General features: G+C 38.7%; 1 protein-coding gene across 1 annotated transcript; it reads left to right on the plus strand.

Moving 5' to 3' along the window:
• The first annotated feature begins 12,175 nt into the window (after positions 1-12,175).
• On the plus strand, positions 12,176-12,844 carry LOC145098607 (uncharacterized). The gene has a single exon (XM_079036234.1). The coding sequence runs from the start codon at positions 12,176-12,178 to the stop codon at positions 12,842-12,844; it is 669 nt and encodes a 222-aa protein (XP_078892360.1).
• The last annotated feature ends 256 nt before the right edge of the window (positions 12,845-13,100 follow it).

Here is a 13,100-nt window from a genome sequence, read left to right on the forward strand (position 1 = left end):
CTTGAATTGATGAAACCACTTTTTTGGATGTATCCTGAAATCTCCTTTTATTTTTAAGAGATCCTTATGAAAATGTCTTTTACCAAGATTTTTCTTCCCAAATGATCCATTTTTTTGAGATTTTCAATTACTACATATCAACAAGTCACTGAATATGTCACTCACTTACTTGTTTAACAGACCAAACCGGTCTCACAAGTACTTTGTTCTATTTTGGTCTTATGTCAAGTATCAAAATCTAGAATTGAAGCGAAAGCCACCCTTAATAGCCTTATATATAAAAGATGCCTTTCAATACTTCTCAACAAGTACTTGATCATAATTCAACAGGAATCCACACAAGCACTTTGAAGTCTCTCTTGATTTTGAAGGAAGTTATTCATGCCCAGGATCCACTGCTTTATGTCTTAAATGAAATCACAAAAACCCACAAATAGTTTGATTTATTTCTTTATCTTTGACACTATCTTGCACGAAAATCTTGTATTTTCCAAAAAGTATTGGTTGGTTATTCACAAGCTATTCATAAATATACAACTTCAGTTGCTAACGATATAATGCAGTTATTTTCAAATGAAGGGTTGTGTCAATATAACACCTTTGGTACTTATGGCGATAAAGATTCCATTAAAGGTTCAAAGGGTGAGTCAGCATGAAGTCTACACGATTGGGGATTTAAAAAGAAGATATGTATGGAAAGGCGTGTGCTTCTGAACCGTTACCCACTCTTGCGTCATCTGCTGCTTTATCGGGGTTGCTAGTTGTCAAATCACGCCTTTTTCGGCGACGTTTCCCAATTTGGTGGAATCATTACTTTAGATTTCTCTCTCCACAAAATTATATATAAGGGTTTTGCTAATTGGGATTTTACTCTTTACACTTCTTTAACTCTCTCAAGCAAAAATACGATCACTGTTCGTCTTCTTCTTCTTCAAGCTCCACCAATGGCAGAATCTTCCTCTGTTCAAGAAACCACTGGACGCCTCACTCTTCTCGCAATCAAGGACAACAAGAACCTGTTGATCGATCTTTCACCGTTCCTCTACGATACTTACATGTATCAAGCGGTGGAATGTCTAAAATATTCCCCACTCTTCAAGGCTCTCTCAACTGTGGAAGTCATACCAATGGCGTGTCTCTCCCAAATTTATTCCACCGCTACGTACGACAAAGGTGCATAGAAGATCTACTTCGACATTCTCAACCAAAAAGCTTCGATCTCCAAGAATCAATTTTGCTCATTGCTAGGGCTTCCTTATGACGAATCCATGGTGAACCCTGATTCCATCTCCATCGGTCAGCTTTTCTCTATGTTCTACAACATGGGGTACATTGCAACCCTAACTACTGTCACCAAGTTCATGAAATCATGCCTTCCTCCTCAATGGAATGGCCTCTTCACCCTTCTTTTTAAAGGGGTTTCTGAACGCAGTGTTGGATCTGATGGTGCTATCAAGTCTTTCATGACTTTACTTTATGGATTGTACACTGGTATCAACCTCGATTATGGTATGGTTCTATGGCTTCAACTTGTCCAGAGTTTGTCATCTGCTTCTCGCCACACCGAAGTTTCCTGTGCCCGCTTTTGGACCATTATCACTCAATGGACTATGGAGCGTTATCATGTTCCTATCATGGCAGACTCACTTCTCTCCTCCATTGCTACCTTTCACACCACTTACATCATTTTCACTCATACGTCGAAGTTTTACTTCGTTGGCTCAATTCCTGAGGCAATGTATGCCTGTGTGTCCCTTGCGAGCAAGATTATTCAGGAGTACAAGAAGCTCCCCTCTTCTGGTCCAAGGGAACTTTCTCCTGAAATGATTAAATCTGGGAAGCAGACAAACCTACTAAGCGGGGGCAAGAAGCGAAAAAGGGGGATAAAGGAGGTCTCATATCAAAGGTTCAGACTCTAAGGAAGAGAAAGTCTGAGAAGGCAACACCTTCCTAGACCAAGCAGAAGAAGACCAAGAAACCTGCTCGGAAGCTTATCCTTCAATCATCAAGCGACTTAGACTCCGAGTACATTCCTACTGGTCATAAACAACCCATTCCTAGTGAATCTAATAGCAAAAGCTCAGATGATGAAGGTTTGGCCCGTGGTGATACCCCACCTCGTTCGTCTACACAAGAGGTACATGTTCTCTCCAAAGCACCTTCTCCTCCACCTGTTTCCATTCCTATTTCCTTACCTCCCATTTTCCCTATCATCACATCACAACCTTCATCTACCATTCCCATTCCTACACCTATTTTCTCTGAAGCTACAACTACAACCACAACTGGAGTTCAAGCCAACGTATCTGATACGAGGGTTCGTTCTTCACCACCTGAAACCCCTGTTACCACCAAACCTATATCACCTACCAAATCAACAGAAACCAATACCGCTCTTGGAGGTGAGGACTTGGAGTTTGATTCTACTTACTTCAGTCCTTATCGTGTCCAAAGCGATGATGATGAAGACGCTCCTCTTACCAAGCGACATCTCAAGGTTGTGACTGATAAGCTTGATCAGTTACTTTCTTCATCCACTGCTGGTACTTATTCAGAAGCTGCTCTCAAAGCTTTGTTCTCTTCTGTAGTCAAAGATCATGATTCCTCCCTCTCCAATGCTGCAAAGGCTATTGATGCTAGGGATGAGATTTAGAACCAGAAAACCGGACCGGAACCGTTAGAACCAGAATATATAGAACTGGTTCCGGTTTCAGGTTTAAAAATTGGTTTTATCTGGGTTTGGTTCCATCGGGTCCGGGTAAACCGAGTCGAAAAACCGGAACCGGAACCACTTTTAGGGCTGGAACCGGTTTTTTTTGAAACGTTTAAAAGATGCATATCTCATTCGTTTCAACTCCGATTGACATGTGTTTTTTTTCCAACATGTAGTTTAGAGTTTATACATGATTTTACACTATAAATTTTCCATTTTTAGTTTTATATTCATTGACTTACAGTCCCCCAAAGTCAAGATATCAAAGCTGGAAGTTTTTAGTTTTTCAGTTTTTTTTTGTATTCGGTGAAAGTTTTAAAACAGGCATATCTAATTCGTTTGAAGTCGGATTGACATGTGGTTTTTTTCCAACTTGTAGCTTACAATTTGTACATGAGTTTAGAGTACAATTTTGTCATTTTTGTTTTAATATTCAATGATTTACAGTCCTCCGAAGTCGGGATATCAAAATTGAAAATTTTCAACTTTTCAGTTATTTGTTTTTGTATTTTGTATTCTGTGACAATCTTAACACATGCATATCTCATTCGTTTAAAGTCGGATTGACATGCGGTTTTTTCCAGAGTGTATTTTAGAATTTTTACATGGTTTTAGACTATCATTTTGTTAATTTTGGTTTCATATTAAATGAGTTACAGTCCCCCAAAGTCGGGATATCAATATGAAAATTTTCAAAGTTCAACCCACTAAGTAGTAATTAATTACCAAAAAATTCCGGTTTTTCCGGGTCTAAACCCACTTTAACCGGTTCCAACATACCCACTTTGATGTTTCCCGGTTTTCTGGTTCTAGACCCACTTTACCCGATACCGTACCCGAAACCGAACCGGAACTGGTTTCTATATACCGGTCCGGTTTCTGATTCTACAAAATTCCGTTAACTGGTTCCGAGTTTTCCGGGTCCAGGACCATCCGGTCCGGGTTTGGACCTACTTTCATCCCTAATTGACGCCTCTACCTCCCAATGCCAGAAGGCTTCGCTTTCTGTTGAAGCCTAGACAAAAGACTGCAAGGAAGCGACCACAAAAGTCGAAAAACTAATATCAGAGGCTCAAATATTTTTGAATTCTTTGCAAGCAGCTGCTCAGAAAAACGCACAAACAGTGAACGCATCTGTTGACACTCTCGCACGTTCACTAGAGGAAGAGATGACACAACTTGAAGTGGCTCGAAAAGCAATTGAAGCTGCTAACGAAGAGCTTCATACTAATGTTGATACTCGCTTAACTCAGCTTGAGGCTGAGCTTGCAGTCGGAAAAAAATAATGGATGAGCTGGACAAGCGAACTTTTCAGCTCAAACTTCAAAATTTAAAGCTCCGGACAACAATTAAAGAGCTTGAAGATTTAAAGTCTGAACGAGAGGTGATTCGAAGCTCCATGGGTGATGTCCATTCCATCTTGTTGCATCTCCTGGACGCCCATGACTCCATTTTGACTATCTCCATTCGACGTCACTTGGCTGAGAAGCTATGTCTTGCTTTGGATATTTTAAGTAGGATTGAGGGTGTTCTAGAGACTGGTGTTCTTCTGAAACAAGGGGGAGAAAAGGTTCCTCAAGGCAAGGCTGAAAAGGCTCAACCTCAACCTCCTCCAGAACCAAAAGCTACTGCTGGATCGAAGGATAATGCAACTTCGGTCAATAAGAGGGAAAAGAAATAGAAGAAGATTGGAGAAGACAATGAAGATGAAGATGATGATATTGAAGACATCATGAAAGGGAGTCCTTTTAAAACTAATAAGAAATTCAAGCCTTCTGATCAAGAGATTCGGGAGAAGATGAATCTTTTGGAGAAAGAGATGAAAGAAAAGGAACTCTTAGAGAAAAAGAAGTCCATGTTTCTGGAATGGACCATTGAATCGCTCTATAGGGAAGTCACTGATGAATCGAGTACTCACTGGCTTGAACCTGTTATGTCGTTTGGTCTTGAGAACTCAAAGGATACTCAATTCGATATGCCAATCAACTGAAAGGCGTTTATCTTCCATTGCTTTGCCTCAACGACTGTTGTTCCCTCTCCAGACCCGAAGGTAGATCGGGACTTATTAGAGTTTTATCTGGAGTTTGCTCAGCCACAATACTTGACATGGAGCCTAAAGAAGAGTACAACGGTAAAGGTATTGAATCCTTCTTCGGTTGGGAGATTTGTTAATGTTAAATTCAAAGTAACCCGAGGCTCAATTAGCTCAGTCCATACTTTTTCCCAGGCTAATCTACCGAGCTTAAACCCGCACAATTGGATACTCCTCAACAATATTTTGTTATCCAACCCTCAGGAGTATCAACCGATTATTGATCACGTCAAGCAAATGCTTGTTTGTTACATTTACGAAGTAGCAAAGATGGATCAAGAAGTCGCATCTGCCATTCACAAGTGAACCACGATGAAACCAATTGGAAGAACTGGCAATGTGAATGCAATGATCAAGGGCAAGATTGATCCTAAGTTTCATACTGTGATGTTCATTAGGGGCAAAGGTCAAAAGTTCCTGTTCGCTCTTATTGATAAGCACTTGTTCTCTACTGATTGCTTGGAGCACATTTTGGAGATCATACATAGATGTAATCAGAACAGTGAAGTTGACAAGAAGTTGTTCACCGATATGCTTCGTTGGTACATGCAGTTTCAGCAGACACTTCTTGCGATTATCCCTCGGCTGTTCAAGGTTGTGAAGCAGGTCAAGGTCACTCAACCGAAGTAGACTCTCACCTTATTTGACGCAAAGGGGGAGATTGTTGGGTCTCATTGTGTTGCGTCATTAGGCTCGGTCCTTAGCCCAATTTTGTCATCCGGTTTGGGCCTGTCCAACCGTGATTGTTTTATTAGGGTTTAGTATTTAAGGTGCATGCATGCATCCTTAGAAGACATCGTTTTTATTTATTATTTTGATTATTGTACTACAAACCCTAGTTCGCCTCTACAGTGGAAGTTCTTCATTGAGCTCTGCTGAGGCGTGACTACTTTGAATCATTAGGCATTACTTGATTCTATATTTTGTTTACTGTGTTCGTTTGCTTTTGCTGTTTAACCTGTTAAAGATCTAATCGATCTTAGAGTTTTTCAACTCAACAAAATCTCTTTCCTCATAAATTGCAACAAATTAGCAACTAAATCATATCTTCCATATTAACTATTACATTTTTCCTTTTCTTCTTCTCTCCATTTCTTCCATTTTTCATTTTTTTCCTTGAACAAGTGCAAATCACAATCATAGTTAACTTAATAAAAAAAATAAGAACGTCATCTTATTCTAAATTTATCTTATACGGTTTTCTGGGCTTATGTATACATGAAATCGAAGTTGGTGTTGTTACGAAGATTTAAAGTGAGGCGATTGGATTTTAGGATTTCAGATCAAGGATTTCATAGTAATAAATAATAAACTGAAATCCTTGATCTGAAATCGTGAAATGCAATCACCTCACTATAAATCTTTGTAGCAACACCAACTTCGTTGAATTAGAATTTGTAATCCATTATATAGTGTAACGAATTTGAATTTGTAATCCATTTTCAATTCCATGTATACATAAGCCCAGAAAATCGTATAACATTAAATTTAGAATAAGATGACATTCTTATTTTTTATGATTAGGTTAACTATAATTGTGATTTGCACTTGTTCAAGGGAAAAAAATGAAAAATGGAAGAATTGGAAAGAAGAAGAAAAGAAAAAAATGTAATAGTTAATATGGAAGATATGATTTACTTGCTATTTTTTTTGCGATTTATAAGGAAAGAGATTTAATTTTAAATGATTTTATGGGATCATGATATAGTTTTTAGGATGAACCATTGAGCAGGAAAACAAATTTTTGGGACGCAGAATGAATGACATGTGGCACCAACTTTACATAATGAATGACATGTGGCATCAATAACTATTCTTTTATTATATTAGAGAGATTACTATGAATTTGTTTTCCATTCCATCTTGGAAAATCAACCATAAGTGTCGTTTTCTCTAAAACCCTATGTTGTGATTTCTTTTCATTCATGATTCTTCTTTTTAATTAATTCAATCACCACCAGTATGACGATGTTGCTTCCAACCCTACTACAATCTATAAGTTTGATTTTTTTTATCTACATGTTTGATTTGATTAATGCACAGTGTAACGTGTCATGAAAGTTTGTTCTCGCCCTGATCTAAACCCTGCTTCAAATAGGGAATTTCTATACGTACCTCCCCCCTCCAAATAAATGCTTGTTGTACCCCCCATGTGAGTTTAATAGTGCTTGTGAACTCCTATGATGTGAAGATTTATGTGAGTGAGGAGGGTACATATAGTAACACCCCTTCAAATGTAGTATCTTCTTAATTTATATTTTTTTTCTTCTTCACTCACCATCTTCCTCTCTCACTTAGTCATCATTACTGATAACATATTGTATATATTTTGTCGAATTTAGCTATAACTTCTACTATTCAAGATGTGGTTTACATATTTCTTCGTTAGAAACCACTCAAGGATCCAATAGAATGATTTGATTAAATATTTACAAATCACGATATATATATATATATATATATATATATATATATCATGTTGATTACTTCATGTAAATTATTAATCTGTTTTTATTTTCTTATGCTTGATTAAGTCTAATTACGTAACACCCCAGTTTTCAAGTAATTTCAAATTCATCCGTTGGTTTTAAAGTATAAGTCAATTTGATTCTTAAGTCCAAGAACTATGCCTTGAAGCCTTAATGACATTTTTGTAATATAAGCTGGAGGAGTACGCTAAGCGTACATGTGTGTACGCTGAGCGTACTAGGGCGCGCCCTAATACGTTGGGCGTACACTTACGTATGCTGGACGTACTCACGCCAGGAGGAAACCCTAAATTTTAGGGTTTGAAGGGTATTGAAGCATCATATTAGCTCATGTGCTTTCCACCTTTCAGCCTCCACTCCGTGAGATTTTTTGCAAACCTTAATCTTTGAGTGTGCATTTTGGATCTCAAGTGTGTGCTTTTTGGTGTGTTAGAGGAAGAAGAAGATTCTTGGAGAAGACTTGGTGAGGGATCAACTTGTGGATATAGGATTCTTACCTTCTTGAGAAGCTCTAGAAGGTATAATCCATCAATCTTGCCTTGTTTTTATTTTAGATCTTTCCATGTGGAAATTATGTGTTCTTAGTCCCTTTTCTTGGTGTTAATGAGTATGTGTTACTCTAAGACCAAAGGATCCATCCTTTGTGAAGAGATAAGGTGCTATAAGTCATAAAAATGATATATTGGCTCTTGTGGTGCATGCATGAGGTCTTTAGTGGTTAAGACAAGCTAGAATCTTGGTGTTGGGCCTTATTAAGACATGCATAACCATAAAGTTGGAAACATTACGGTTTTGAACACCTCTTTGGACCTGGATCTGAAAGGTGGATGTTGGACTGAATGGGATAAGCTCTTAATCAAAGTCTTGCATGGCTACCACGTACTCTGGCATACCAAGACGTACGCTGGGCGTAGGTGGTTAATAACGCGATTCCGGGTCAATGTAGAGTATGCAAGGCACACAGTTGAGTATGCCCCACATACTCAGCCTGTTGGGTTTTCAAGTTTGGGCTTCAAGATTTGGGCCACCTTTTGGGCTTGGACGGTTGGGCCCTTATTGGTCCATCTAATTATGGGTGTTTTTGGGCTAAGTTAAGTGTTGGACCTTGGAGTAAGGCCCAAATAGGAGTTGGGCCTAATTGGGAAGATTAGGCCAAATATGGGCTTTGAGTGATTATTTATTTTTGGGCCTTTTTGGATCAAGATTTGGGCCTGGGTCTTAGCCATCTAGGGAAAAGGTAAAGTGGCCATTTACTCTAAGTATGGATTATTAGTCAAGGATTATAATCCAATTATTAATTGGATGATTATTTTATTGTGCTAGTGTGGGGATTTTAGTGAGCTAGAGGTCGAAGGCTTTCAGTGTGATTCAGCAGTGTGAGGTGAGTCTTCCTCACTGTACTTATAGGTCGAAGGCACCAAGGCCGGCCCTTTGGATTGTTATCGTAGTTATTGTGTGATTGAGTATTGTAGTGATCTGTTAGATATCTATCATAGTAGATATGATGATGTTATGCTTAGTGATCTATAAGATCTGTTTGCTTGTTATTGGTTGGTTAATTGTATGCCTATCTATTATATATATATATATATATATATATATATATATGTGTGTGTGTGTGTGTGTGTGTGTCGACACAATGTATGTGTGGTTAGCTTGAGGCGGTCCTGCTTTGTGCTGAAGGCCAAAAGACCTAGAGTGTCCCGGATAGAATGGAGGCCAGTGGGGCGTACCAGTCAGGATGAAGGCCTAGAGAACGGTCCTGATGGGATGAAGGTCCGATGTGGCGTACCAGTCATGCTAAAGGTTTTGTGAGCGTACCAGGTAAACTATAGGCCGGTGGGTGGTTAGACTCAGACTGAAGGCTCTGTATGCATGCTGTTTATTGTTATTATTCTGGTTTTGCGCTGTTTTGGTATTTTTGGGGAACTCACTAAGCTTTGGACTTATAGTTTTGGGTTATATTTTAGGTACTTCAGATGATCATGGGAGGGCAAATGCGTGATCGTGCACCTCCTCATGTTTTGTTTTATGATTTTGGGAAAACTCTAATAATAAACATATTTTGAAAACTATTTTTGTAAACAATGATGGCTTGTGGAATTGTTTGAAAAGTTAAAAATTTTTCTTGAATTTTATGGATGTTACAAGTTGGTATCAAATCCTTGGTTTGAGTGAATTGGATGAAACACTCGTGTGAGTCCAGTCTCAAACTAAGGAAAGGATTTTTCAAAAGTTTTCAAAATAATCAAGGAGGATGTGATGTGTACGATCAGCCGGAGTCATAAGTCGACCCCAAATTACCACACTGTTATTCAATATTGTGATATGTTAGAACAACATGCTTGTAATAGGCTAGGGATCATTAGGAATTTTCATGATAGAATTGCCTGATTTTATGATGTCTGATAGCCTAGGGTTCTTTTTACATGGAATTAACATCACTACTGTAGTTGCTTAGTGTATGCACCATGGCCATGCATAACTAAGATTCTATAGTCTGAAAATGTTTGATTTGGCCTTATTTTCTGTTCTTGTTTGATAAAGGGCTTAGGGTAGGATCAAATATACGACTGTCTATGGGGTCCAGCGTTATGTATGACTAGCACACACGAGTGTTGCAGGGTTGGTGGAAGTTTCATAGATAGGTTATGTAGGGTCAGCCAGCCACTTCTGAGATGATTAGCCTTTCCTCTTAGGTGTGAGGATCGAGTGTATGTTTATGCTAGTATATATCGTTAGGGTTGTTGTGATGATCCTATGGAAAAAATGCGTATAGGTGTGGAAGGTACAATGGGCTCGTACTACTAGAAGCACGGGACCCGTACGCGTAAAAAGGAAGTCACAACCCATAGGGATTTATTGGAAGTTGGTTCCTTGTCTTGATATATGTGTTATCTAATATTCCCTGGTTTATTTTCATTATGGTGACGACGAGGCGAGTTGAGACTGGGTCCGGATCAGGATCAGGAGCTGGCACTCAGGGTGGGTCAACTACGTTGGATGACAAGATTAGGGAGATTCTCCATGAGGAGGTTGTGGCTATTGTTAGGGATTAGATACCAGAGTTATTTGGGTCATCGTGGATAGATAAACCAAGAGTGCCCACTGATGTGTGTAAAACCAACTAGTTTTAATCCTACTAACTTAGACACAAAATAAACACACGAAAGGCAGTGTACCTATCGATTAGTAATATAGTTCAAGCAAGTAGGGTATCGAACATAGGGAACGGTAAACAATTAAAATAAATGCTAATATTATCTAAATAAAACAAATAACAAAAAGGGGGTTTTCTCTAGTTTTACAAGACTAGAAACTTAATTAGAATAACCAACACACAAATTAACTAACTAGCAACTAAAACAATTAATTACCAACTAAATTCAATAGTAAAGAGGACTTCTGTTTAGGTACGACTCATTTGTTCCCATGGATGATTTTAATGTATCAGATTAATTCTTCATTGGCTACCGATTAAGATAATTAGGTTCATGTTCGCTATTCCTAATTCTTAGAAAACAAATTAAATCAAGCAATGGCCAGTTGTCTAAATTAACGGGTTTCCTAGATTATTAATTCGGGTTAAGTAAGACTTGTAGTGGTTAACTAAATTGGCCCTTCAATTAACCTCTTGTCGATGTTCATCCAATAAGCTTACACATTAACTTACCTATCTTCTAGTTAATTCTAGTTTCACGTTCGTTATTCCTAGACATACAACTATGTGGTCACAATAAATCATATGAAATTAATAACTAAGAGATGTTCATACAACTTAATTACTGATTTATTAACAGAAGAATAGTTATTGTCAACACATAAGGTTCTTTAACAAGCTTAACAAAACATAATTACCAATTAAAATTAATCCTACTCAAATAATCAATCCATGTTCACAAAATTGTCTACCCTAACAGAAGAATAAGTTTTTAGCTCATGATTGCAGTAAACATAAACTCAAAAACGAAATCAAAGTATGTAAACATGATTCAAATCAAAAAGTTACTAAGAATAAACCAAAATTGTCTTGATTCTCTTCACAATTGAATGTAGGGTTGATTCTTCAGTTCCTCACGACCTAGCAGCACTTCCAATCGTTTCTCAGCCTCCTAGGGTTTCTCTCCATGCTAGGGTATCATTCTGAAAGTCCCTTTATATAGATTTTCACAAAACAGAGGCTACTCGGCGAGTCCAGTGACCTACTCGGCGAGTCCGTCACTTAAAACCCGTGTACAGCAAGTCAGTGCGTCCAGAATCGCGAAAGTTTGATACAACTCGCCGAGTAATCTACCCTACTCGCTGAGTACGTTTTGAATCAGCATTTTCTCAAAACACGAAAGTCGTCCGAAATTGTGTCTAATTTTCAGAACATTTTGAATCTTGTCAATCGGAGTTACGGTTCATGAGATATGGCGAAAACACTGACGAGGGGTCAAGCTGTCCAACAACATCCTTCTTTCTTCAAAATCCAAGATCCAAGCCTCCAATCGCTAGTTCCGCTTCCTTTTCCATCCGAGCATGTCTTTGTTACTGAAAATGAAATATTTAAGCTAATTAAGCACCTTTGGTTCATTATTTGAGATAAAATTAACATAAAGTATTAAGATAATGCATGAATTTTATAACTAAATATGCCCATATCACCCACCTCCTGGCGATTCTGTAGAGTTCTTTAGCCGAGAAGTTGGCCGATGTGTATATTCACGAGATCGTTACTCGCAATGCGGTTCCGGTCTCCATTGTTTCAAACTATGATGTTCGATCCCGTTTTTGGTAGAAGTTCCATGAGGAACTGGGCAACGGGTTTTACTTTAACACAACTTATCATCAGCAGACTGACGGCCATAGTGAACAAACGATACACACCCTTGAGGTATAATGCGGGCATGTGTTATCGATTTTGGTGGGATCTGGGACTCTTACCTACCTCTTGCAGAGATCTCCAACAACAATAGTTTTCACTCCAGCATTAGTGCTCTGCCTTTTGAGCTCTTATATGGGCGGAGGTTTCGTACCCCAATTTGCTTGGGTGAGGTTGCCCACATGGTTATGGGGTGGACCGAGGTAGTCCTTCAGACTATGGAGAGGATTCAACAAATCAGGCAAAGATTGTATATTGCTGAGAGTCGGCAGAAAAGCTATGCCGACCAACGCCGATTCGAGTTGGAATTTCAGGTCGGTGACATGGTGTTACTGAAAGTCTCACATTGGAAAGGTGTGATTCTCTTCAGGAATAGGGGGAAATTGGGTCCTCATTATATTTGGCCATTTCAGGTTATTGCTAGGGTTAGCAAGGTTGCTTACAAATTGGATGTTCCTGAGGAGCTCAGTCAGATTCACAACCCTTTCCATGTTTCGCAGCTGCAAAAATGCGTATTGGATGAGGATGCAGTGGTTTCGTTGGATGATATTCAAGTTGATGAGTGCCTGAACAATGTCGAGAGGCCAGTAGCCATTCTGGTAAGAAAGGTAAAAGTTTTGCGTAGCAAGGAAGTACCTTTGGTAAAGATACGATGGAAGCACCAGAGGGGCTTCGAGTGGACCTGAGAGCCAGAGGCTGAGATACAGGAGTATGATCCAGATTTGTTCTCTACAATAGACTTCGAGGAAGAAGTCTAGTTTAAGTGGGGGAGAGTTGTAACACCCCGATTTTCAAATATTTTCAAATTCACCCTTGGTTTTAAATTATAAATCAATTTGATCCCTAAGTCCAAGAATTATGCTTTGAAGCCCTAGTGGAATTTTTATAATATGAGCTGGAGGAGTACGCTAAGCGTACACTCACATACGTTGGGCGTACTCA

The sequence above is a fragment of the Lactuca serriola genome, chromosome 4 (assembly GCF_051521515.1).
Source record: "Lactuca serriola cultivar US96UC23 chromosome 4, Lser_US96UC23_V15, whole genome shotgun sequence".
Classification (NCBI taxonomy): domain Eukaryota; kingdom Viridiplantae; phylum Streptophyta; class Magnoliopsida; order Asterales; family Asteraceae; genus Lactuca; species Lactuca serriola.